Genomic DNA, 27,875 nt, shown 5'->3' on the forward strand with positions numbered 1-27,875 from the left:
GGCAGAACAAAGGGAAAAGTCTCACTCCATCACAGATACAAGTAGGGGGGAAGTTGCTAGGTGATGGATGAGAAAGAGAGGTGAGTTTCTGCTGGAGGAAAAACCAGGTGAGAGGCAGGAGCACAGGGTTGGAAATCTGCACGTTTGGGGAGGCGGGGGAGGTGGAAATTTCTCATTAAGAAGTGGGGAGCAGTGTGTTTGGCACTGGTGGGGGATGGAGCGTGGAAATGGGCTGCCTCTGTAGAGTAGGGGACAGCTGAGAAGTGGCAGAGGGGGGTAATTTCAGGGCTGTGTGGTTTGGCTTGGTGCAGCACAATAGAAATTGGGAGAAAGGGGGTGGAATTTAGATGTGTGACCTGCCCCATAGCTTTCTTGCACTCTGCATTTATCACATCACATCACACCCAGCAAGACAACCCCCCCCCCCCTTTCCTGGCTCATTAGGAGATTTGATTCGGCTCAGATCCTGCTGTCAGCAGCTGTCTGGGGCAAGATCTTTATGCTTCCTGCTCCCTGTGCGGCCATCAGCCCCACACCGGCACAGATCTCATTAGACGAGGGCGCCCTGGACACTTGGTTTTCTGCTCATTGGTGGTCCGAAAGAGTTAATACCTACTCTGCGCTGGGTGTGGAGAGGCAGCTGTGGGCTGTGGGGACTTCTCTCTGAGCTGGAGCCAAAGGAGCTTCAGGTTCAGCGAGGCTGAGGAGGAAGGTGCAGGAAGCATGCCAGGTTAGCTCTGCTCAGGGGCATCTCCTGTGTCCTGCCAGTGAGGCTGGGCGGGCAGACTGTGCCCAGGAGCTGAGTTACCGCCCGCTGGGTGTAGGCTGCTTCAGTATTTACTGGATGTGACGAGCAGAGAGAAGAGCTTTCATCGGGGCTGCTTGCTGCCTGGTACAAGTGGTGGGAGGTGTGTTGTGCGTGTGTGTGTGTGTGTGTGTGTGTGTGTGTGTGTGTGTATGTGCCAGTGTGCCCATGCAAACACGCCCTTCACCAACCAAGGATTTCACTGCTAAAAGAAAGATCTACTCTTTCCTCAGAGCTCCTTAACCCGCAGCCTTTCTGACCATCCACTTGGCAAAGACCTGCAGGCCATGAGAACTGGCCAACGACAGTGAGTATAGCTTTTGCTTTTCTCCTTTCTCGCTGGGGTGTCTGTGTGCACCGATGATTTGCATTATCCATATTTAATTAACCTGCCTCCTCATGCATATTGATTGCTTTCTCCCCACTAAGGTTTTTAGCTTTTCTCCTCTTGATAAATCTTCGCCTTTTGTTGTTTTAACCGTCGTGCATGCATGTGTTTTTTTCTTCTTGAAATAATGTTTTTTTTTTCCTCCCTGTGTCATCCGTGAGTTGATGCTGACTTACAAGGGTGTGTGCCCCACACTTTTGAACTTTCTGGGATCAGGGGAACCCCTTACTCCATTCCCCCATAAGTCTAGTTCAGATGGTTAGATCACAGTGTCCCACTGGCTTGCCTTTAGTGGGCTCCAAGATTGCACTCATGACATGGGGTGTCCGTGGTGGGATCTGAGGGGGCAGTTTGAGCAGCGTTCCATGAGGAGGAGGAGAGAGAGGCAAGCACCTGGTGGCACCGGCAAGCCAAAGCAGGATGGCAGCAGAACTGGAAAGAATGAGAAGGCAGGGATCAAGTGGAGTGGTCCCTGCCCTGAATGACCTTGCCTGAGCTATATGTGGTAGGTATATTTGCCTCTGGTTCTCCAGGATAAGGAATGCTCCTGGTAGAGGCTTTGCCCTTTCTTGGCAGGGGATTTTTTTCCCCCTCCCCTAGGGCTATATCCCATGGAGATGGGGTAATAAGACTTAGGTACCCCAACCATGATTTCTAGGGGATATGTGTGCTGTAAAGAATTTTGATTTCCTAACTCCTGAGCCCAGTTAGGGTAAGGATGGAGGAAATGACCCTCTAATCAAGGAACATAATTTCTGGGAGCAGGCTTTTCCATAAAATTATTTTCCTCTTGTTTCTCTGTACTTTTAACAAAAGCAAATCTTTTTCTTTTACTTGATTCTTTAGAATATTAGTAAGGAAACATTTTTTTAAAAATAAAAAGTATTTGTGAAATGTTTAGGGTAATACCAAAATAATCTCAATGGCTTGTCTCACACAGGAGCCCTCCCTTATCTAAATTAGGTTTCTCTCCAAATGGAGTCTATGTTTGGTGTCAGAGTTCCCCAGGGAAACCCTTTATGGGTAGGCTGCTCTCTTCACGTGCTGCTTCTTCTCAGTTCTCTACTGTGAGAACAATGGGTTTCAGCATCAGAACATTCAAGACAGAGACCCTGTTAAGTCAATCAGCCTTCAACCTCAGTATCCCCCTCCTTCCTCCCCCCATGTCCTCCTGGCTTCAGGTCAAGAATAGGCCATTCCCCCAGGCTCAGGAAGGTCACATAAGCTCCATATGTTCAAGAAACAGTGACTTGCATATTCATTTTGCCAGCCTGTGCCTGGGTTCCCTGCAAAGGAGAAAGCCAGTGGGGTGAGAATGCCTGACAGCCAACCTCCCTCCCACTTCCACCCCCCCTAATTCTTCATGCATGACCACTTGGGACAAGTGCCCTTGGAAGGAGGCAAGAACCAGACCAGCATCCAATCGAGATTTTTGGAGCAAGCTCTCCTCCCTCAGCCCTCCCCTACTGGTCACTTGGGTCCCACTCTAGTAAGAGAAAGAGAACAGTATAATTTGTGGTTTGCCAGGCCCATGCTTCCCCAGGGACCCATGTCCTAATTTTTTGGATGGCCAGTGGTTGGGCATTAGCGATGTGAAGCCACCCAACAGTTCCTTCTTGTCCATTCTTGGTTGGTTGTCCTTGTGAAGGACAAGTAAATGTTTACGGGGGCTGGGGTGTCTGTGTGTGGGGAGGTGCCCCATGGGTGCAGAGCCAGTTGAAGGATAGCTGGATCAGGCAGTCAGAGGAGAGAGGGTGGCCCCTCTTACAGCAGATTCTTTGATTTTAGGTGAGAGGACGTGAAAGGGTAAATCCCTGATCCCCGCAGTATTATTTCCTGCCCTGACGTCCCTGCAAACCAGCCCAAGGGGTAACTGTAAGCGGATGCCTGTATGGCTGCCTTACTGATGCCACGCAGGTAATGGACTGATGACCTGTCGTTTTGTCCCCGCCCCTCTCTCCTTTTCTCCCCTTCCCATCACCCTTGCTGTTTGAGCCTGGCCCAAGCCTTTAAGCCCCTAGGTTGTCCACTTGCATCTGCCCGCTTAGGCCTTCAATGGGCACTGCTGTCCTTGCCTGTGTGCTTCTTGCAAAGCTGTGGCCTTGCAAGCAGGACCTGCCTTAGTTCCGTGATCTCCCACAAACTTGGTAGGACCTTGTGATAGTGACTTGTGGGGTGGATGAGGGATCGTGCATGAACTTGTATGGGGCCATTTAGGATCTCTATGTGTTACTGGGACAGGTGCTGTCGAGAAAGGATGAGTGAGGCAAAGCCTGCCTGCCTCCTTCCTTCCTTCCTTCCCTCCTTTCTATTTTTACCTCTTCCTTCTTCCTTCACTCTTTCCTTCTCTTCTTTCCTTCCTTCCTTCATAACCTTTGACTCTTGTTTATACTTCTGTCAGACCTAAGACAATGATGATTTCAGCCTCAGCTAGAAAGATGAAAACTACAAACCACTTTGCCCCACAGAAAGGATTTCATTGAAAACAAAAACAGTTTCGCAGCTCTTTGGAAGAATCACAGTTTTCTTGGTAGCAAGTGGAACCCTGTACACTGACCCCTGCTAAGTCTTGTTAAATGGTTTGTGTAGATTTGCTATTTTTTGAGAGTCCTCTTAATTGCTCTTTGGGGAGGCAGCAGCTTGATTGTTTTCTGATTGATGATCTTAAGGCATTGGAGAATGAACCAGCTCTCTGGAAGTTGGGTTTTGGCCTGTGGGGTGGCCTGAGCAAGACCTCTGCTTGAATCCAGGGGATATGATGGCTCTGCTGCTGTTTAATCTGTGATTTGTAAGAGTGAGCAGACACAGAGGGGACTTGCAGCCTCTGGAGAGAGAATAGCTGTAGCAATGTTTTGAAATGCAACAAAACACCTGGCTTCCCATGGCAGCCTGGCCAAGGAGATGAGGGGATAGGTGGGAGGAGGACCTGGGGGCCTTTATTTTTTCCCAGAAGACAAGCTATTTCTAGAAACATGGATATTCTAATCTTGAGAGGCTCTTTAGAGCTGTGCTGTAGAATATGAATTCTGTCCACTTTTGCCAAATATAATGTCACCCTGCGAATCGTTCGTTGGATAATACTTCTGTGAACAAAGACAATTTGCAGGGTTACAGATGGGAAGTCATTTGAAGTACAAGAAAGTAATTGAGTCGAATGACTTCTCAGGTCTTTGCCTCACCCCAGGATTTATGAAAAAGAAGAAGAAATAAAAAGCCAAGTGGTAAGGACTTGCTTTCAATATGGAGAATGCCATCTTTGAAAACCATTTCTATGGCATGTGGCAGCAGTCTATATCAAACATTTCCTATTTACCTTTGCCCTCAATATGAAGAGTTTCCATGATTAAAGATCAGAGGTCAGAAAATGTATTCTGTTAAGAGCTGGGGAGTAAATGTTTCAGCTTTGCAGGTCATACAGTCCATGTTGCAATTACTTAACTTTGCCTTTGCAGTGGAAAGCAGCCTTAGACAATATGTGAATAAATGGTGCTGTGATATTCCAACAAAACTTTCTGTGCACAAACAGGTTTCTTGCAGGACTGTAGTTGGCCAGCCCCTAGTAAACTGAGAGACTGAGAATGGGAGTCAAAAAGAGATGTGTGATTTTTAGTATGATTTTTTTTAACTGGGTCCTGTAATTATATAGGCCTTTTGGAAAATAAAAAATAAGAGAAATTTAAACCGACATGTTTAAAATTTAGATTTATGGATATTAAAATAAACTCAAATATGACTGAATATAAGAGCTTATTTTAAAAAGCATAAGAACTGATAAGGGGTTGTTTGTTTTTGTTTTTGTTTGTTTGTTTGTTTTGGGCCAATACTGGGGCTTCAATGAAGTGCTTCTCACTTTCATTTTCCCTTGGCTTTTTTTTTCTTCCCCCCAATGCTGGCATACTATCACTTGAGCCATGCCTGTAGCCTAACTTTTTGCTAGTTATTTTGGTGATGAAGTCTCACAGATTTTTTTTTTTCTGTCCAGGCTGGCTTTGAACCATGATCCTCAGATCTCGGCCTCTAGTGTACTAGTATTACAGGAGCAAGCCATGGGCCCTTTGCTTGGATTGGTGGTTCTTAATTGTGGGTTCTGTCCTCGGCTCTTCTCTTTACTTGTAGGCATGAACTGTTGCTAATGTGTAGAGACTACCATGTGTAGTCATTGGTGTATGTAATTTGATTGGAAGAATGAATGGGGAGAAACCAATGAGAATTGACTGCCCTGAGGGCCTGCACTTTTCTGTGTCCTACCTCTTGTGAATTCACACGGCAAGCATCCCTCATTGCAAGCATCCCTCACTGCAGTCTGCAAGCATCACCCCTTCTGGGGCTTTGCAATGAGGAGCTGCTGCTGCTGTTGCTACTTTGCCTTCCTGATGGGAAAGCAAAATGTGGATTGTTATCTTGTCACCTCTGTATTTCATTTCCCCATAGAGGATCCTAATTTAGAAATTCTTCCTAGAGAATGATCTTTATTGACTTACCATCAACTTCTTGTAAGAGCCAGGTAGGATACCTGCTACTCCAGGACTTGTGAGAATGAGTAAATATATTCCTTGTCTAAGTTTTCTCATGGTTTGATGGTATTGCAGTTTGAACTCAAGGCTTCTTGCTTGCTCGGCTTGCTTGCACGACTGGTGTCCTACCACTTGAGCCATGCCTGCAGCCTAGCCTTTTGCTGATTATGTTGGAGTTAGCACCTCATAGACTTTTCTGTCTGGTCTGGCTTTGAACCTCAATCCTCTAGATCACAGCTTTTTGAGTAGCTAGAATTATAGGTGTAATCTGCACCTGGCTTTAGATAATTCTCGTCTTGTTTTTTATTTTGACTTGTTTATTTATTTTAGTTTTCAAGGGCCATGTGGGGGAGGGGAAGAAGTGTTGGCTCTCACAGCAGCAGTTCTGGGGATTCTTCATCAGCTTGGCAGCCGTGATGGTGACAGTCTTGTCTTTTTGCCCTCGTCTGCTCATTACAGGAACAAAGGGATGAGGACTCGACTGGGATGCCTGTCTCACAAGTCAGATTCGTGTAGTGATTTCACAGCGATTCTCCCTGACAAACCCAACCGTGCTCTCAAGTGAGTAGTCTGTCCGTGAAACATTCCCAGGGTGCCCACTGTGGGGGATTGATGAGACATGCTTCTCTTGTAGTTACTGACCAGGATAAGCCACAGGATAACCAATTCCTGCCTCTGGACAGCTGAGTGTGGTGCAGGACCTGTGTACATAGCTCAGTGATGCTTTCTTCTAAGAAAGCCTGTTTTTCACTTGCCACTCACCCAGCTGTGGGTGAGGAAAGACACTTCTTGGTTCTTGGTTGTTAGTCGGAGCTCTCAATTTGGCAATAAACACTCAAGCTTACTCTAAAAATATGCTTAAGATTAGAGAATCTGGATTCTGCAACCTATTCTGTTCAGGCGCTTTATTCAGTGATGTCACGGATGTGACCTGGTATCATCCCCTCCCGGCTTGGTAAGGGATGTGTTAGCTCTGTTTTAGTGATGGAAAAAAAAAAGTACCAAATGGCAGTAAGGGATGGAGTCACGAGCTGAGCCAAATTTTTTGGACTCCTAACCACTTCAGCTGTGGGATTCCCTCCCTCCTGGGCCTTGAACTCAGGGCCTGGGCACTGTCCTTGGGCTTTCTCAGGGCTAGAGCTCTACCAATTGAGCCACAGCAGCACTTTTGGCTTTTTCTGTGTATGTGGTACTGAGGAATCAAGCCCACATCTTTGTGCATGCTAGGCAAGCACTCTACCACTAGCCATGCTCTTGGCCCCCTTGCTGTAGTTTTGACATCTTAAAACTCTGCAATTCTTTAGCTTTGCTGTTTAGTCTGAAAGCCAATAGACTGAATTCCTACCTGGAAGTTTTTCCAACCACAACTTGAGAATGTACCCAAATTATAGTGACAGAATTGCAGGAATCTGGGTATGGATGATATGTGTCCTTTCTTGCCATTGTTCTGGGCAAATCTCTGTAGCAATTCAGAGAAGAGCATTGCAGAAATTCTCAAGGGAGATGTTTCATCTTTCCTAGGAGATTATCCACAGAAGAGGCTACGAGGTGGGCTGATTCCTTTGATGTACTTCTCTCTCATAAGTGTAAGTAAAATTCAGGTTGCATCCTGTTGTAGCAAATCGTTCCTTTAGTTAAAAAATCTGCCTCTGAGGCTCCTGTACCATGTTGGGTGTCCCAGACCTCTGAGAGTTCTAGCAGCACAAAGCATCCTGCCTGGAGGAATAGATAGACAAGAACATGGATTATCTAAATTCAATAAGCCTTCTTTTCTGTTTTCTAAGTTCAAAGTATATAGTCTCAAGAAGCTTTCAGGTTCATAGCAATTTCAGCTACAGAGAATTTAGCTTTGGAATTTGGGGAAATGGGCTAGCCAGGGATTACAGTTTAACTTCCAGACCAAAGCCTGTTGATAAAACTAGATTATCGGGCCGGGAGTTTGGCCTAGTGATAGAGTGTTTGCCTAGCATGCACAAAGACCCAGGTTCGATTTCTCGGTACCACATGCATAGAAAAAAGCCAGAAATGGTGCTGTGGCTCAAGTGGCAGAGCTCTAGCCTTGAGAATGCCCAAGGACAGTGCCCAGGCCCTGAGTTCAAGGTCCAGGACTGGAAAAACAAAGAAACAAACTAGATTATCTTCCTTCAGGTTTTGGGAGTGTCTAGAGATAATTATTTATTTAGTCAAACATATGTGCTGGACACTTTATTATTTTCTTCAGTGAATAACATTTTGGATTTTCTTCTGATGTCTTATTTTGAGCTGCGAGTATCTCAGTGGTTTGCAACCCCTCAATTTCTGCCTAGAACACCACTTTTCTATCCCTCCTCCTCCATTTCCTCTTTCCTCAGCTGTTGTGTCTTTTGTTTCCTACAAAGGCAGAAGGAGATGTATGTATTGCAGACTGGGGAGGGGAATTTGTCATTAAACTTTGCAGTGGTTTTCTTTCTGTTTTTATTTTTTCTGTGCATGACAAATCCAAATTTGTTGGGCAATGAAATTCCAATGGCATCAAGTGAAATGGGAGTGGCAGAGTCAGGGCTTCCAGGGAGTGAAGGGAGAAGGGAGAAGCTGTTCTGAAGAGACAAGAAGGCTTTCTCTTAACCGTGTCCCTCCATTATTAAAGTCTTACAGACCCGACCTGGGAATGAAAGGGCTGCTCTGAATTCAGAGTGTTGGTTCAACTTGCTTGGGGAAGATGGTTTGGTACAATTACACTAAAGGTACTGGGTGCAAACCAGACTTGTGGTCTCAATGTTGACCCAATTTGGTTACAGTTTGTTGAGTGGTCTTGATGGAGGCAAATATTTTTGTATTTTTAAATAAAATGCAAAAACCCCATTAAGAACCTGTGTGTGTATCAGAATGTATAATTTGGGGGACAAATAGTCATGTTAATATTTCATGCAGGAAAATGCAACAGAGCCTAGAGCTACATACCATATGGCTGTATGCTTGCATAAGCAGCAAGCTTACATGAGAAATTTGCCAAGGGGATGGCATATGTAGAATAATATTTAAGATTTCATGGTAGTAGTTTTGTGTGTGTGTGCATGCATGTGTGTGTGTGTGTGTGTGTATGTGTGTGCATGTGTGAAGTCATTCAGACAATTTTTCTGGAGCTATGCTGGATTAAGTAAGTGTCACTAACAATTTATGCTTTCTCTTCTGGCTGGAGTTGAGTCAAGGTCGTTTTGGAGTTTGATTTCTATTTCTGTTTCATTATTGATTTACTCCAGTTCAAGTCTCTGAGGCTCTTTTCTCATTCTAGAATGGGGTTGTGCTTAGAAATGCCTGTTTGCTATCTGGCATCTGTCCATGGGAAATTTAGTAAGTAGACACTTGTAGGGAAGTCTGGATACCTTGCTGGAAGGTACATTATAAAGACATGGTAGTGCATTTAAAAGTGATATTTTCATTTATTCTATGCAAAATAAATATACTCTGCCAACAGGATTTTTTTTTTTTTTTTTTTGGTCATGAGGCTTGAACTCTGGGCCTGGGTGCTGTCCCTGAGCTCTTCAGCTCAAGGTTAGTGCTGTATCACTTTGAGCCACAGCACCACTTCTGGTTTTCTGGTGGTTATTTGGAGATAAGAGTCTCATGGTATTTCGTGCCCAGGCTGGCTTTGAGCCACAATCCTCAGTTCTCAGCCTCCTGAGTAGCTAGGATTATAGGTGTGAGCCACCTGAGTTCGGCCACTGTAGACATTTATGGAGGGGACATCAGAGGTTGTGTTGCTTGAGTGAGGAGACCTAAGGAGAATTCAGAAGTTTTATCTTATTCTCTTGACGATATGAAGACACTGGATCCTGCTTCTGTGAGAGATGCTTCTTGATTCCAGGAACTGTGGTAACACTTTTCTGAGTTGGGAATTCTGCTAAAGGGTGATGAGCTGGGAACCAGTTTGCTTCTTCATAAAATTGCCACAGTAAGCCTTAGAGTTCTATAATCTTGCTTGGTGTTTGAGGTTTTGTTTTTATTTCTGTCCTGGAGAGAAATAAAAATCCAGGGGCCAGAAGTTTGGCCTAGTGGTGGAGTGCTTGCCTAGCATACATGAAGACTCAGTTCAATTTCTCGGTACCACATACATAGACAAGCCGGAAGTGGTTCTGTGGCTCAAGTGGTAGAGCACTAGCCTTGAGGAAAGCCCAAGGACAGTGCTCAGGCTCTGAGTTTAGTCCCCAGGATTGGCAAAAAGAGAAAAAAGAGAAAAAAAAATCCAGTGGCATGAATGTTCTTACGAAGAGAGGATTCTTTATTCTGGTGTTGCTGGTAGAATTTCAGGCTTTTAGAACATGCATGCCTACTTCCCTGCAAAAGCTACAGAGGAGCTGGAACCCAAGCCACCTTAAACAAGGTGTTGACAACTTTCTAAAAGTCTAGTTAATTGGGGTTGGCATTACAACTCAATTAAGGCTGATTAAGCTTTTCCAAAGGGATTGTACCTGTGCCAGTATCACGGATGAGAAGTGTGAGGAACTTCTAATTAAGACAACAAAATGCAGTCTCATTTGTCCAAACTTTCTTTAATTTGTTGTTTCTGGATCTTTATTAAGAAAGTTTTGAACTGTGCCAAGGAGACCTAATGTATCTTCTATTCCTTCTTCTAAAGTTTTCAGAGTATCTGTTTTTACCTCAAGGTCTTTGATCCATTTGGAGTTTATCCTGGTGCAGGGTGACATAGAAGGATCCAACTTTAGTTTTCTGTAGGTGCTTAACTAATTCTTCCAGCACCATTTGTTGAAAAGGCTGCCTTTCTTCCATCCTATTTTTTCGGCTCCCTTATCAAAGATTAGGTGGCCGTAGGTCTGCGGGTTGATTTCTGGGTCTTCAGTTCTATTCCATTGGTCCTCAGGCCTGTTCTTGTGCCAGTACCAAGCTGTTTTGGTTACTATAGCTCTGTAATAGAGTCTAAAGTTTGGTATTGATATTCCTCCTGCGCTGTTCTTTCTGCTAAGGATTGTTTTTGTTACACAGGGCCTTTTATTATTCCATATGAATTTTGGATTGCTTCCTCTATTTCATTGAAGAATGACATTGGGATATTGAGATCCTTTTAGTAGTATGTAATAACCTTCTCTGTTTCTTCTCACTACTTTTAGTTTGAAGTCTATTTGATTTGATATGAGGATGGCAACTCCAGCCTGTTTATGGGGGCCATTAACTTGATAGATTTTATTCCAGCCTCTCACTCTCAGAATGTTTGTTTGTTTTGGGAAAGATGTGTCTCTTGAAGACAGCAGAAAGATGGATCCAACTAGACAGTCTATGCCATTTAATTGGAGAGTTAAGTCCATTGATATTGAGGGTTAGGATTGAAATATTTAAGGTCATATAGGATGAGACTGAATGAAATTAACTCTAGGAGATGGAAACAAGAGGTTTATCTTGTGTGATTGTTGTTCTTAATGTACTATGTTATTTCTCTTGGTCATATAGGATGAGACTAAATGAAATTAACTCTAGGAGATGGAAACAAAAGGTTTGTGTGATTGTTGTTCTTAATGTACTATGTTATTTCTCTTCTCTTTTGTTGCCCTTATGGTTAATCTCATGTTGTTACTATATCTGACTTTGTTACCTGGTATATTGTATATACGTTTATTTGTTTATTTGAAATAGGAAAGGGAAGGGGGGGAAACAAGATGATTGGTAAGGGGTGGGGGAGGAAAATGGGGACAAAATCATGAGAAGGTGTATCAATGTGCAAGAATTAATGCACTTATTGCCTGATGAATGTAACTGTAACTGCTTTATACATTATTCCAACAGTAAAATTAAAAAAAAAAAAAAGAAGAAAAAAAGACAGCAAAATGTCCCAAGACGTGAAGAGTCCCTGAATGACGGGGTTCCAGGAAAAATGTGCGTTGATCTAGAACTTTGTCCCTGACTATTCTCCAAACCTGGGCAGCTATCCTTCTTACTTTTCTATTTCACAAAATCCAGGCAATTATTCTTCCCCATTCTCAATGTGTAGAGCGTTTTTGCTATTGTTGTCTTGCCTAGTGTTTTGGACATTTTTTTTTTCTTTTTTAACTGATATGCTTAGTGTCGATCATGGATGAAAGTTATATTGTGCTGCTGGGGGTTGCATCAAGAAGAACAGTATGCATCACAACCCTGATGGAGAGCACAGTCCTCTGAGGAGACAGACAAGCATACAAACAATACTACACAATCTCACATGCTAGCTGGCCTTAAGATTTTAGGCAGAATCTTGAGAGTCGGCTTTCCTTTTAAATTCCATCTTGTCATTCAATCGTAGAAGTCCTCCCCCCTCCCCCACAGGAGCAGGAGTGGTTTCTACTTATTCAGGAGCATGCTTATCCGATAATTAAGTGACGAATGTTGACTGGCAGTCACAACTGTATTTTCACTTTTGATACATCTGGATAGCTGAGTTGTTTGTTCGTTTGTTATTGTTTTGGTGTCAGTACTGGGGCTTGAATTCAGGGCCTGGTGCTGTCCCTTAGCCTTTTCACTCAAGGTTAGCACCCTACCACTTGAACCATTGCTCCACTTCTGGGTTTTTGGTGGTTAATTGGACCTCAGTGTCTCATGGCTTTTTCCTGCTCTGGATGGTTTTGAACCATAGTCCTCAGCTCTCAACCTCCTGATGAACTAGGGTTACCATTGGCACCGGCGGTCTTGATGGAATCCCTCAGCCTCTTGGGAGTTTGGTCTCCTTCACTGTGTAAGGAGTGAGCAGGAGGGTGTGCAGGGGCCACCTCGTTGTTCTGGCGCTCTAGGTAACAAAGCCTGAGAACCAGCCACCTGCAGCAGGTGGTTTGACTCAGCAGTTGCCAGCAGGGTTATGTAAAACTGTTTCTAAGTTGAAATGGCTCCAGCAACCAGAAGAGGGACCAAGGAGCTGTGTTCCAAGCCTTTTCCCCTTGTCGGCAGGGTGCTCCTTGGCAGAGCACGGCATGGGCTCAATCCTGGGAGAAACAAAAAGAAAGCAACTTCCATGCCTTTTTAAAAATATAAACATTAGAATAAAGAGTCTGGAAGGCAGTTCTACTTCCAATCCTATTTGTTTACAAATGTAGAACAAAGAGGAAAAACCCATATAGAGATCTGAGAAATAACCACGTGCTAAGTGCTTTTTAAAAACCTTTCATTATTTTTATCAGTGTACTTTTTTTTTTAAAAGCTAACGAATGAAACTAAAATTGAAATTGCTGATGGCTTTATTAAGTAGAAAGATTTCTAATGTGTGTTAATTTGACATCTTTTTCCTGTCTATCCACTAACAATTAGACTTGATGCCTGGGAGTTGTGCGTGCAATCTGCCGTGTGTGTGTGTGTGTGTGTGTGTGTGTGTGTGTGTGTGTGTGTGTGCACGTGGGCATCCAGAAGCCTTTCTGCTCTGCAGCTCATACCTAGGAGAATGAAGACTCTTGCCCAGTTCATGAGAAATCTTTTCTGATAGGTCGCTGGAGGACAGGAACAAAATTGAGTCTTCTGCTTTTTGTTCCACATGAGATTCAAGCATATGCTTGTCATTTGTCCAGCTTTAGAAGGACATTCAGTGCAGAACACTGAATAAATTTTCTCTTTTTTTTCTTTCCTCTGTTTCCCCCTTCTATTTCCTCCCTTCACCCCTTCCTCCCTCCTTCTCATTTCCTCTATTTCTTCCTTCCCTCTTTCCTGTCTTTCTTTTAGTTTTCCTCCTCCTTTCTTCTCCACCTTCCCTTCCTCCCTCCCTCCTACCTTAGTATATTTTGGATGTGAGGTTGGATTCATTTCATCGGTACAGTGGAGCTCTCAGCAGCATTTCTGCCCCTGCTTTCACTTACTCCTTCCACCTGCCTCCACACCTGTGCGGGCCAGGCCTCACTCTAGGCCATCCTAGACCCTCCCTGCCTCCTATCCCATCGAAGGAAGTTCAGCAGGTGGCCTTGTTTTGTAGTTTGCACAGGGGATGGAGATTCTGTCCCCAGTAAGCCCCGAGAATGCTAGATTGGTGGATTAGAACATACAAAAGCATATCTGCAGAGTTATTATTTATCAAGAAAGAAGCTTTTCGTTGTTTTCTTTTAAATCATCTTCTTTGAGGGCCAAGGGTGGTGGTGCATACTTGAAATTCCAGGTACTTGAGAGGTGGATATTGGGAGGATTGGGGTTCAAGGCCAGTGCAGGGAGTTTTACTGAGACCCTCATCACCAATACCAAGCCAGGTGTGGGGGTGTATGGGGGTGTACCCCTGCAATCGCAGCTACACAGGAGGCACCAGTAGGAGGATTGTGGTTCAAGGCTAGCCCTGGGCAAAAATTTGAGTTCTTACCTAAAACATAAGTAAAATAAAGGCTGGAGTGTATGCTTTAAGTGGTAGGGGCACCAGACAAGCAAAGTGCAAGGCATTGTACTGTCCTGTGAATAAAAATTAAACATCAATCACCTTTGAAATAAAAAAAAACAATAATTTAGCTGAACATCACCTGTAATCCTAGCCTTGGGAGACTGAGGTGGGGAGGATCATGGTTCAAGGTCGGTCTAGGCAGAAAGGCTTTCATTTTGTTTCATTTTTGACCAGTGCTGGAGCTGGAGCTCTGGAATCTGGGTGATGTCCCTGAGCTTCTTTGGCTCAAGGCTAGCATTCTACCTCTGTGAGCCACAGTGCCACTTCTGGCTTTCCTGAGTAGTTTATTGGCTGTCCAGGTTGACTTCGATCTGTGATCCTCAGATCTCAGCCTGCTCAATAGTTAGGATGACAGGTGTGAGCCACCCGTACCCAGCTTCAGAAAGGCCTTTAAGACTACTTCTCAACCCCACAGCCGTGACTCAAGTGGTATAGCTAGTGCCAGAGCACCCACCCCCGAAAAAATCAACATCAGCCAGTGATCCATGGAAGGCAGAGGGCAACAGCATGCCCTTGCCAGGAACTGGCAAGAAATGAACTGCTTTGGGTCTAGCCTCAGACCTGTTGAATCAGCATCCCTGGGGCGAGCCCCAGGTATGTTTTTGCGCCAGGCCTCTGGGATGTGGAATCACAATGAAGCAAGAGAAACAATGCTTTCAAACTCCAACAAATATAACAAGAGCCCGTGCCATTCTGGAGGGGCAGGTGACCCCGATTTTCTGAGATACACACAAAGACTGTGCTTTGTGTGACTCTTTCTGACGTCTAAGGTAACAGGGCCCTTTCATGGGACGTTGGGTGTCACAGATTCCACATATGTAGGGCTCGGGGAGGGAGGGCACGTTCCATGGGATGTCAGCAACTACAGCATAGGCACTTTCTGGACAAATAGAGGCTGAGGGTAGAGAGGCGGGTGGACTGCATCTCCACATTGTTATTGTGGAGATACACTTGTATCCAGGAATGGGGAGTTTATGAATCCATAGAATCAGGGAGCTGTGAAAAGCTCATAGAGAGGGCTGAGAGGTGCCGATGCCTGGGTCGGTTTCCAAACTCCAGTCTGTCCCTCGTACAAATGACTTAACCTCCACAAACCTTGCTTTCCTCCTCTGTAAAATGGGGCTGTGAAGCCCTACCTTGTGCCTCATGAGAACTCAACATTCTTGCTGTTCTGAACAATTAAACACGAAAACTTACACCTGGAGGGGTTCAATGGCGGACATACACTTCTATGACTTTTGTCCTGACAGCACTAAATTCATTCTGAACCCGTGCTTTTAAATATTCTGTTTGTCTAAGATTAGTGTCAGTTTCCTTATCCTCTAGACAGCTTGAGGTAGCAGCTTGGGGTAGAATTAGAAACACTAATAGGACTTAAGTTCCATATTACTCATCCTGTTTCCTCCTGAGACTGTGGACTCCCCGCCTCATACCTTCCTATCACATGTACAGCAGAGCCAATACTGCTGGGTGCACTTGACTCTTTTCTTTTGGGCATTGCTTTTTCTTTTTTTGTCTTTTGGTACTAAGGATTGAAGACTGAACCCATGGCCTCATGCTTGTTAAGCAAGTGCACTACCACATAAACTGACCCTTCCTTTCCATTCCCTTCCCTTTCCTTTCTTCTATTCTTTCTTTCTTTTGTGCTAGGCCTGGGGTCTGGGTGCTGTCCTTGAGCTTTTGTGCTCAAGGCTAGTACTCTAATACTTGAGTTACAGCTCTACTTCCAGCTGTTTTGGTGCTTAATTGGAGATAAAAGTCTTAAAGACTTTTCTTCTTGGGCTGGTTTTGAACCTTGAACCTCAGATCTTAGTCTCCTGAGTAGTTAGGATTATAGGTATGAACCACTGGTGCATGTTTTTTTTTTTTTTTGTATTAAGGATTGAGGGTTGAATTCAAGGCTGTGTGCTTGCTAGGCAAGAGCTCTACTACTTGAATTATGTCTCCTTACCCTCCGCTTAGCTCTTATTCTTATTTACTTATTTTTGTATCAGACCAGGCACTCAGGACCTGGGTGTTGTCCCTGAGCTTTTGTGTTCTAGGCTAGTGCTCTACAACTTTAGCCATAGCTCCACTTCCAGCTTTTCAGAGGCCAACTGAAGATAGAGTCTCATGGACTTTCTTGACTAGGCTGGCTTTGAACTGTGATGTTCAGATATCAGCCTCCTAAATAGCTAGAATGATAAGGCATGAGCAGCTAGGATTGCAGGCCCAAGCCATCAGCACCTGGCTTGTATTTTGTTTTTGAGACAGACTCTTGACCAATATCTTTGCGTGGGTTGGCATTGAAGTCAAGATCCCCTGCCTCCATCTCCTGATAGCTGAGATTAAAGGTATGCACTACTGCACCTGATCACTCTCTCCCTTTCCTTCTTCCTTCCTTCCTCCTCTTTCTTCCTTCCTTCCTCCTTCTCTTTCTTTCCTTCCTTCCTTCTTTCTTTCTTTCTTTCTTTCTTTCTTTCTTTCTTTCTTTCTTTCTTTCCTCCCTCCCTCCCTCCCTCCCTCCCTCCTTTCTTTCTTTCTTTCTTTCTTTCTTTCTTTCTTTCTTTCTTTCCTTCCTTCCTTCCTTCCTTCCTTCTTTCTTTCTTTCTTTCTTTCTTTCTTTCTTTCTTTCTTTCTTTCTTTCTTTCTTTCTTTCTTTCTTTCTGTCGTTGGACTTGAACACTGGGCCTGAGTGCTATCCCTGAGCTCTTCAGTTCAAGGCTACCACTTTACCACTTGAGCTACAGCGCCACTTCCAGTTTTCTGGTGGTTAATTGGCGATAAGACTCTCATGGACTTTCATGCTCAGGCTGCTTTTGAACCATGATCCTCAGATCTCAGCCTCCTATAGGTGTGAGCCACTGGCATCTGGCTGCCTAGCCACTTTCTAAAAGTCTAATAAGTGATATGTTTTCCCTTTGATAGTCCCTGTTAAACCAACTTGAGATATATATTCCTGAACACTTAATTTTTGTAGTCTTTCGGGCTGTGGACTGGTATGCACGAAGGTATAATAATTCTTTACTGAAGGACTCATTTGCAATGTAAACTTTACCCTATTAGGAACATATCTCATTTATCTCTTCCTAAGAGAAATTTCTTGCCATTTTCTTTTCCTTTTCCTTTCTTCTTCTTTTCACTTTTTCTCAATACTGAGCCTTGAACTCAAGGTCTGGGCACTATCCTTAACTTTATAGATGATGATGATGATGACGATGACAACGATGATGTAGCTTACAATTCCATAAGTCATGTGCACAATGCTTCTTGGTCAATGTCAATCCTCACATCATTCTCCTCTAGTCCTGAGGCTTAAACTCAGGATCTAGGTGCTTTCCCTGGGCTTTGGTGCTTAAAGATAGTATTCTACCACTTGAGCTACCATTGGAGATAAAGTTTTTATAGACTTTCCTGTTCAGGCTGGCATCAAACCATCATTCCCAGATCTCAGCCTTCTGAGTAGCTAGGATTGTAGACATGAGCCAGCTCTCCCTTAGCCTTTTCATTCAAGGATGGCAGGATGGCATGCTTTACCATGTGAATGACAGCTCCACGTGTGTGTGTGTGTGTGTGTGTGTGTGTGTGTGTGTGTGTGTGTGTGTGTGTGTGTGTGTTCATTGGAGATAGAAGTCTCATGGACTTCCCTTTTTGGCTGGTTTCAAATCTTGATCCTCAGACCTGAGGCCTTCTGAGTAGCTAGAATTATTGACATGAGCCATCTGTGCTCAGCTTGCCAAGTTCCTATAGTAGTTGCAGATATAAGCTCTGCTTTGTCATTGCTTTTGTTTGTTTTTGATTGTTTGGCTCAGTGCCTGCTTGATGCGATAGGAGAGTATACTGGAATGGGGGCTGTAAGGCCTAGGCACTCTGTCCCCTTCTGCTGTCATGTCTCACGGGTGAGAAGTCGAGGAACCTCAGATTGTCCTTGCTCTGAATCCAATGTGGGGTGTAATGGGAGGCTCTCTCAATCCCTTCCAGCACGGATGCTCACAGCCCTTCTAGTCCTACTACAAACACCATACGTCATCTTGCTATATATACACTGACAAAGTAGAGCTCATTGAGGAAATCACACTAATCACGGCACTGATGTATAATTAGCATACCAACTGCTTGCCAATGCATATCAGAACTGGCAATAGAGTATTCTCTAAGTAATATCCCTACTCAAATCTTCACTAGTTATTTCTCTAAAAACTGTTATTTCATAGATCACACAAAAGAAAGGCTCTGTTCCTGATGCTATTTGCATCACAAATTTCAAATCAGTGGCTTCCTTCTAATCAAAGAAGAATTGACTTCATCACTGAAAAGCATTTTAAAATGCATTTTCCTCCATTTCCTAGCCTCCTGAACTGGAAACCTGTTCACTAGATTATTTTCTTTGATTGATCAGGAAGACAGAAGCTCTGATCTTTGGGCGGGCACTTTGGTCAATATAGAGCTTGAAAGAAATGTATTTTTTCTTGTGATCTTGTATTTTTCCAAACCTGGAAATGAAGCTTTGTTCCATCCATCTCTGAGAGCAGTGAAATGAAGGCTGCTGGACCTTGAACTATTACCTAAGCCACTCACCCAGCTGTACCAGCCGCGCCACTCATTCATAATGACCTAGTTTCTCCCCTTATGTAAGTACCCTGCATCAAAGAACCAGAGGGAAAGAGCTAGCAGCCAGCAAGCATGTGCGGCTATGGGGTTGTTCTCAGTTGTTCTGGGGATATTCAAGAAGGAGCTAACACCCTGCCTGCTGCTCCAGGAATCCTAGACACCAGTCTTTCTCTTCCTGCTTCTGGATAAGCACCTATCTAAAACATGTGATAACAGCCCCAGAGTCTTGAGTCTGTAGCCAGGAACCTTTTGTTCCCCCCTGCCAAGAGCCCCTGGGCCATACAAAATGATCAATAACAGGCAGATGGATGTAGACAGCCAGAAGGAGCACCCATGTCTGTCCTGTCATGTGCTAAATGATTTCATGGGTCTTACACTGCCTGAGGGTGAGATGTTCCCAACTGCTGCTAGAGGGTCATATAGAAAAAACTCAAATGAAGTGGAAAGGAAGCAACTAGAAGATTGATTGTCTTGTCCCTCCTTTATTCTCCTGAACTGCTCACCACCCACTGCCTTCAAGTCATTGGATTTTGTGTTGGCTATCTTGTGTTTGTACAAATGTGACTGGTATAGCTGGAGCACTCCTTGTCCATGTGGTAAAGCTCTTCATGTTGTGTACATGTGTGAACACCTATGTAAGAGATTCTCCTTGCACAATGCTACTATTGGCAGCTTCTCTGTGTGTGTGTGTGTGTGTGTGTGTGTGTGTGTGTGTGTGTGTGTGTGTGTGTGTGTGTGCTGATCCTAGGGCTTGAACTCAGGGCTTGGGCACTGCCCCTTAGCATTTTGCTCAAGGCTTATGCTCTACCATTTGAGCCACAGGTTCACTTCTGGAAGAGTCTCACAGAATTTCATGCCTAGGCTGGCTTTGAACCTTGATTGTCAGATTTCAGCCTCCTGAGTAGCTAGGATTGCAGATGTGAGTCATTTGTGGCAAAATATTTGCAGATTAAAGCTGAGGGAACTGACATACCCAGAGGTTTAGCTTCCTTACCTATGAGATCATGCTAGCTAGAGTGCATCAGAACCAGGGTTCAGGGAGAAATCTGTGGGATCTCTGGAGTAGGGCTCCAGTCCCTTGTGTCTAGCATGCGGGGTGATGCCTGGGCCCGGATGGAGGAAGTACAGTGAATGCTAACATGGCCACCACTTGGAGTTCAGGAGACACTGGAGAGCCTTTTAGTGACAAATCAACATGCCTCATGTGGACTCAACTGAGGTTTCTAGACAAGAGGAAGACCAGGAGAGGGTCCTTTTGAAGGAGAAAGGGGAACAAATGATTAGAAATGTGACAGAGAAAAACAGCAAAGGATGGAAGAAAAGGAAGAAGGTCAAGGAACGATGCTGAAGAGCCGATGCAAAGCTTTCTGGAAGGAAAGAAGAAAAGGTGTGAGTGGGAATGAGGGAAGTCCCACTGGCTTTCCTCCTTTGCATTCTGAGCTGAAGAGGTGGTCAAGGTAGGGGAGCAAGTAGTGTGTCCACAGAAGCCAGCTGCTGCCATTTGCTCTGGGAAGAGGAGGGGCTCCTTCTCACTTCCATTATTATAGGGTAGAGCTTCTCTCTGCCCAGTGACCCTCTGTGGCGTGGCTTGCTCAGTGCTGCCCTGGGAATAAGGAAAGGCTTTGGGAAGAGGGGGCCGTTGGAGGAAGTGGTGACAGAGAAAGAGGGTTAGGAGCAGATGTAGGTTGCATGGGCCTTTTTCATCTTTGTCTTTCTCCCCAGTCTGTTCTCTACTATTTCTCTGGTCCTGACCCTGTGAAGGGCCCACCAGAGCAGGACAATTCTGTTCTCTTTTTCTCCTCTCTCTAGCTAAGCCCCCCACCTTGAAATTTCTGACAACTTCACAGTTCATCTTTTGTTCAAGTTTCCCTCCCCCATTCCCTGCGAGCCTACTCTAGAGATGCGGGCTTGGGGAAGCATCTTTGCGGGGATATCTAAGATTTCTGATCCATGGCTGGGAAAGATGCATGTGTATCTTGCAAGTGCCCACCAGCCTGTGGGGAAGGAAGTGGAAAGATCAGGGATAAGGCTGTCGGCCCTGGGGGAGAGAGGAGAATACAGGCACATTCCAAGATTTGGGTGCCATCTAATGGTCTCAGTTGTCACCATAGAGAAATAGATAGCAGGTGTCTTCCCCCTGGACAATGCCCAGGCATGTGAACCAAATGGTGTTTGGCAGGGCGGAGGAATACATATGCTCCATGGGTTTGTCTGGTTGGGTTCCTGTCTAACCTCCCTTTGGAACAAGTGATTAGAGACTACAACCATAGGCAGAAGAGAGGCCTATGGAGCCGGTGTGATTGGATGAAATCACCCAGATGTGTGCACAAATCCATTCCCCCCTCTTTCTGGCTAAGGGACTATAGATAATTCACTTTCTTTCTTTTTAAAAAATTGTTATTGTAGGCCGGGAGTTTGGCCTAGTGGTTAAAGTGCTTGCCTAGCATGCATGAAGACCCGGGTTCGATTCCTCGGTACCACATACATAGAAAAAAGCCGGAAGTGGTGCTGAGGCTCAAGTGGTAGAGCTCTAGCCTTGAGAAAATTCCAAGGACAGTGCTCAGGCCCTGAGCTCAAGCCCAGGACTGGCAAAAAAAAAATTGTTATTGTAAAGATGATGTACAAAGGGGTAACGGTTACATAAGTCAGGTAATGAGTATATTTCTTTTTGAACAATGTCACCTCTTCCCTGTTTTCTCCATTTTCCTCACCCAGCCCTCCCCTACAAGTTGTATAGTTAGTGTCTAGAGTATCACTGCTGAATTAGCTCACCAATTTTGTGCTTCCCCTCCCCCTCCCCAAATCAGAGAAGCTTATATGCAAGAGGTACAGAAAACAAAAATAGCGACAGAGGAAATAAAAACAAACAACCCCCCCAAAGCAAAATATCAAAAAAATCCCTCTTGTTTCCATTTCTTGAAGTCCATTTTGATAAGTACCATTTTATATGATCACCTGCAGTAGCTCTCGAGCCTCCCCCCAGTTAGAATGACCATTCTTAAGAGAACTAACAATTCAATTTCATGTCTGTAAAATCAACTTACCAAAGAGCTAACACTTATTGACTGGTAATATTGCCTGGACTACCTCATTTCATCTCAGATTCACAGTTTACAGATAAGAAGGCTGGGGCTTTAAGATGTTATGACGTTTTGTCCAAGGCTGAGCAGCATTTGAACCCAGGTTATCTGGATCTACAGCTCATTCCCTCTTACTAGGGGTTATGTAAAGTTGTGGATGCTAAGATACCATGAAGCAAAGTGTGTGGATCACAGTCCTACCCTGATTAGCAATGCTGCTCCCACATGAGAACGGGATAGTTTCTGGCTTGTTGGAAGGTGCCAGTCACTGCAAGCTGATTCCGAGTTCACCACACATTGCTTCAAACCCTCATCCCAGAGAGCCAGTCTTGATTGCCGATAGTATAACAGAATGGCGCCTATGCACAGCCTTCTTTCCACGTTGTTCTTTGACATGCAGATGATTCTTCTTCTCCTTCCCCAGGGACTTTTTTCATTTTCTCTCCTCTCCACCTATCACTCTCATTCACTAAAAGGTCCAACTTATCTTGCTGTATTTGGGGAACCTTCCCTCTATGTCAGTGGTCCAGATAGCACTTGGGCCTGGCTATCACGAAGATCTGGAGGCTGGACGACTCTCTCTCTCACACAGATGTACACACATGCACAGTTACTCACTCATAGTTTCTACTCTGGCCTTCTTGATACTTACTGGGTGATCTTACCTAAGCTTGCTTTTCCTCTCCTTTTTGCTTTCCTTACTGATGAAGCCATGAGAAGCAAGTGCTCCATGGTTCAAGAAGCATATGGTGTAGTGCCTAAACTACTCAAGAGGTGCAAACACACACACACACACACACACACCACACACACACATAATATCTTCCAGTTATCCTTACCCCTTCTCTTCTCTGTTCTACTTTCTAGTCCCTAAACCTTCCCTGCTTTCCAGATCTGAGGTTCATTCGCCAGCCTGAATTGGATGATAGATGTACCCTGAAGTGGAACATTCTTGCTTCCTTCTTAGTAAATGATAATTCCCTGCAATAACCAAACCCAAGGACTTCACAATTCTTCTATTTCTTTTTTAGCCCATCTCTAAAAATTTGCCTTCCAAATATTGCTGTTTTGCATTTTGACCTTTCTTGTCCCTTGTTTTCTTTCTTTTTTCTTTTTTCTTTTTGCCAGTCCTGGGGCTTGAACTCAGGGCATGGGCACTGTTCGTGAATTGCTCAGGACTAGCAGTCTGCCACTTGAGCCATAGTGCCACTCGCGGCTTTTTTCGGTGTATGCAGTACTGAGGAATCGAACTCAGAGCTTCGTGCATGCTAGGGAAGCACTCTTACCACTAGGCCACACTCCCAGCCACCCTTGCTCTTTCTTTTATGTTTGCAAACTCATCTGGAAAGATCTTACTTTGATATGATGGAGATGTTTGGAGGTCCTGATTTTGCTCTTACTAGCTGTGCAGTATGGCAATTGATTTAGTTCCTCTGAACTGTAGTTTTTGTCTATGGAAAATGAGAGTAACCCCACTACCACAACAGAAGAAGAGGAAGAAGAGGAGAAGGAAGGGGAGGATTAGGAGGAAAGGAAAAGGAAAAAAAATCAGAAAGAAAGAAAGAGGGCCTGGATTGTGGCCTAGTGGTAGAATACTTTCCTAGCATACACAAAGCCCTGGGGTTCAATTGCTTGGTACCACAAATGTAGAAAAAGTCAGAAGTGATGCTGTGGCTCAAGTGGCAGAGCACTAGCCTTGAGCAAAAAATGTCCAAGAACAGTGCCCAGGCCCTGAGTTCAAGTCCCAGGACTGGCAAAAAAAGTAAATGAGAATAATGCTACCTGTAGATGAGGATTGTTGCAAAAATAGAGATTGAATTTTGTTTATCCTGAGCAACAAATATTAAGATCCCCAGATACAAACTCAAAATAAATAAATAAAAGTAAACATGCCTTCCATAGGCTCTACCACCTTCCACAGCTAGAATTAGACAAGAATTCTGTCAAGTCCTTACCTAAGACTAGAAGTTTCTTGGCATTCATGCGACTTTTTCTCTTTCCCTCACAAAATTGTGTGTTTAGGCCTATTTATTTTGCCTTGTTGGGGGCAATTATTGTTATTTTTTCTTGCCTGATTGGTGCAATTATTAATATTTTCTTTATTTAACCTCTTTCTTCCCTTTAACTTCAGTTCCTTTTGCTCTACAAGTGTTTTCTGCTCAGATCAACTTTTAAACATACCCAAAGCTATCTTGAAAAAAAAATAGACAACAAAAGTCCTTTTGACCTTATGTTTCCTCCCAGCTTTGCTATCCAAGCTCTATTCCACTCCTTTTTCAGCCAAGTCTTGTGCAGCATTATCTCCTAATCCTCACAATGATCCATTAAAGCCGGGACCTACCTTAATAGAGGTGACTGGACCTTATCTAGCTTGAGGCCAGACAGTTTCAATAGTAGGGCTGTCTTTATAAATACTATGAAGCGGAAATTTAGTATTCTTTCCTTATCGGTAAATGCATTTTAACTTGCTCTAAGCATCTATTTTTGTTCAACAAAAAGCAAAATGAAATCTGATAGGATTGACAAGCTTGGAATTCTCCTAGTCTAAGAATTTAGTTTCTTCTGGCTTAAAAACAACAACTGGTTACTCTGAGTCATTTTCCAGTTCATCCTGTAAATAAATGCTGTGATGGAAGGTCCCTCTCTTTCCTTTTTTCTCTGCTCCCTGACTGCAGGGAAAATGCAGGAGCCTGCAAATGCTGTGTACTTGCTGTAGAATGTCTGAAATTGTGGATATCATAGAGCTCGAGAATAGGATGGCGGTGGCAGAGACAAGACTCTAGGAGAGTAGGAAGGAAGGGATCAGGGAAGGTTGATTAAGGGGTACTGGCTTCGAACTCAAGACTTTGCCTTGGTGATTTATAGCTTTAAAGAGAATTAGATCTCTGTAAATTAAAGCTTAGCTCTGAGAGCTCCCTGAAACCCTCTCCCACTTTGTCATGTCTCTGTGGCTTTTATGACTATTCTAATGTGAACATTGAACTGTCCGGTTTGAGTCAAGTGTAGGGGATCATATCTGTAATTTCAGCCCTCAGGAGGCTGAGACAGGAAGATCAGGAGCTCAGTCTGCATGGGCTATGTAATGCATTCCTGCCTCAGTAAACAACCAATTTCAAAAGACAGAGAGAGTGATTGTGATTCTTGATGTACTATGTGAAGCTATTTCTTTTTTTCTTCTTTTCCCCTTAAGGTTTATCTCATGTTACTGTATCTGACTTGGTATCTGGTATATTGTATATATGTTTGTTTGTGTATTTGAAAATGGGAAGGAAAGGAAAAAAACAAGATGATTGGGAGAGGGTAGAGGGAGGAAAAGTGGAAGAAAACACGGGAAGGGGTAACAATGTTTAAGAAGTTACTTGATGAACATATCTGGAACCCTTCTGTACATCACCCTAACACTAATAAAAAAGAAAGACAAAGATATATAGCCTGTGTGTGTGAGCCTCACATGGGGCTTGAGCTGGTGACTGTCCCTGCTCAAGGCTAGCATTCTACCACTTGAGCCCAGCTTTAGTTCCAGCTTTTTTTGGGGGGGGGGTTCAATTGGACATAAGGGGAGTATCATGGACTTTCCTGCCCTGACTCATTTTGAATCGTGCTCTCAGAACTCAGCCTCCTGAGTAGCTAGGATAATAGATGTGTCACTGGCCTCCAGCTGTAGAAATAAGTGATTCAGTAAAAGCATCGACAAACATTTAAATACACCGGCAGGATGGCACTAATAATCTGCTGAATGACTTGGCCGTTGTACTGGCCTGCTACATATTAATGGGCCTCATATATCCATGTCATCTATCATCTAGAATTAAGAATTGTCAACCCTGTGCTCTCCTAATGAATTTTAGAACAGTCTTGAAAATGGTCCCTAGAGTCCCTTCCTTCCTTCCTTCCTTCCTTCCTTCCTTCCTTCCTTCCTTCCTTCCTTCCTTCCTTCCTTCCTACCTTTCTTCCTTCCTCCCTCCCTCCCTCCCTCCCTCCCTCTTTCTTCCTTTCTTTCTTTCTTCCTTTCTTTCTTTCTTTCTTTCTTTCTTTCTTTCTTTCTTTCTTTCTTTCTTTCTTTCTTTCTTTCCTCCTCCTCCTCCTCCTCCTCCTCCTCCTCCTCCTCCTCCTCCTCCTCCTCCTCCTCCTCCTCCTCCTTCTTCTTCTTCTTCTTCTTCTTCTTCTTCTTCTTCTTCTTCTTCTTCTTCTTCTTCTTCTTCTTCTTCTGCTTTTTTTGCCAATCCTGGGGATTGAATTCAGGGGCTGAGCATTGTCCTTTGGCTTTCTCAAGGCTAATGCTCTACCATTTGAGCCACAGCACCAATTCCGGCTTTTTAAAAAAATGTATGTAACAAGGAATCGAACCAGGGTCTTCGTGCATACTAGGCAAGCACTCTACCATTAGGCCAAACTCCTGGCTCTTGATTCTTTTTTTTTTTTGCCAGTCCTGGGCTTGAGCTCGGGGCCTAAGCACTGCCCTTGGACTTTCTCAAGGCCAGAGCTCTACCCCTTGAGCCTCAGCACCATTTCCAGCTTTTTTCTATGTATGTGGTACCAAGGAATTGAACCCGGGTCTTTGTGCATGCTAGGCAGGCACTCTACCACTAGGCCAAATTCCTGGCCCTCTTGACTCATTTTTAATCACGCAGAACTTTTCTGTTCTCTGAGGTATCTGCCTTCCTGTTTATGAAAGCTTTCTGGAATGATACAGCTATCATTTAATTAGAGAAGCACTTTAAAGGTTAATTAATTTTATTTTATTCTATTCTTGCCAGTTCTGGGGCTTGAACTCAGGGCCTGGGCACCATCCTCGAACTTTCTCAAGGGAAGTGCTCTACTGCCTGAACCGCAGCAACACTTCTGGCTTTTCTGTATATGTGGTACCTAGGAATCAAGCCCAAGGGTTTCATGCATGCTAGGCAGGCACTCTACCACTAGGCCACATTCCCAACCCAAATAATTTATTTGTATTTTTATTGCTTTTGTTTGAAAAGGTGATGAGCAGGGGTGTTACAGTTACATAAATAATGTAATGGGCACATTTGTTTTTAAAAGCCCCATCCCTCATTTTCTCCTGCTTCTCCCTCCTTACTTCCCCCCTCCCAAGCTGTTCATACCCAACATAGTGTGGAGTGAGTACCAATGTTGCATTAGTTCATCCAGTAATTCATCTTGAAAAAGCTTAAAGTAAAAACATGAACTGGGGCCGGGAGTTTGGCCTAGTGGTTAAAGTGCTTGCCTAGCATGCATGAAGACCTGGGTTCGATTCCTCGGTACCACATACATAGAAAAAAGCCGGAAGTGGTGCTGAGGCTCAAGTGGTAGAGCTCTAGCCTTGAGAAAGTCCAAGGACAGTGCTCAGGCCCTGAGCTCAAGCCCAGGACTGGCAAAAAAAACAAAAAAAACATGAACTGGAAACATGGTCTGTAAATAAGTACTATTTCCCTCCTGACTTGCTGCTTATCTTGTGCTGATGAGAAACTTTGCTTGGCAATATATCTGACATGGCTGTGTTTATTATTAAATTATTTGGTTGAAAAGTTACAATCAACCTCAAGTATAACTTATAATCTTTAAATAAAGAATGTGTGGAATAAAATATCAAAACATAGGGCCTCTGGGGGGTTCTAAAAGAGCCAGGGAATGCTGTCCCTAGAGCACAGTGGCACTGCAGGCTGAATTGCCCTGTGGTGTGGGTTTCCAGTTGGCTTTCTGAGACAGTGAGGCTTGGGTGGGAGGCATTCACATTCCCTTCTAGTTTGCCTTGCAACAGATTGTGTCTTTCAGGGTATGTACTTGGATTGGGTTAAGGAGTAGATTGCATGTTTTACCTTGGCCTAACTGGACAACATAGACTCATCAGAACCCTGGGGAAAGATGATAATCACTCTGGACAGATGATAATCACTGAAGACTTCTTAGAATTTGAGATGAAATACAATGTTTGCCATTGTTATTACTTCATAAGCACTGCTCTTCAATCTCACTATGCTCCTTGGACAAGGAGCATGGCTGGCTCTGAGGGTACCCATGTGCTACTGAGGAGGTGTGAAGGAGCAATGGGGCTGGGACAGTATGAGTGTGAGGTGTGTGTGTGTGTGTGTGTGTGTGTGTGTGTGTGTGTGTGTGTGTGTGTGTATGATCATTGCCT

General features: G+C 44.1%; 1 protein-coding gene across 5 annotated transcripts in view; it reads left to right on the plus strand.

The window, feature by feature from the left end:
• Rgs8 (regulator of G protein signaling 8) overlaps positions 1 to 27,875 on the plus strand; it is a 45,604-nt gene that overhangs the window by 9,922 nt on the left and 7,807 nt on the right. The window contains exons 2-5 of one of the 5 annotated variants that reach the window (XM_090340298.1): positions 606 to 626; positions 1,039 to 1,112; positions 6,167 to 6,268; positions 7,229 to 7,293. In XM_090340298.1, coding sequence (XP_090196424.1) covers positions 606 to 626; positions 1,039 to 1,112; positions 6,167 to 6,268; positions 7,229 to 7,293 — 262 coding nt within the window. Of the gene's footprint in view, positions 1 to 605; positions 627 to 657; positions 731 to 843; positions 909 to 951; positions 1,113 to 2,981; positions 3,111 to 6,166; positions 6,269 to 7,228; positions 7,294 to 27,875 lie in introns of those variants that run through there. The other 4 variants (XM_090340296.1, XM_090340297.1, XM_090340295.1 and 1 more) reach the window with 4 other exon arrangements.

This window comes from Megascapheus bottae, chromosome 10 (genome assembly GCF_031878675.1).
Source record: "Megascapheus bottae isolate mThoBot1 chromosome 10, mThoBot2.hap1, whole genome shotgun sequence".
NCBI lineage: Eukaryota > Metazoa > Chordata > Mammalia > Rodentia > Geomyidae > Megascapheus > Megascapheus bottae.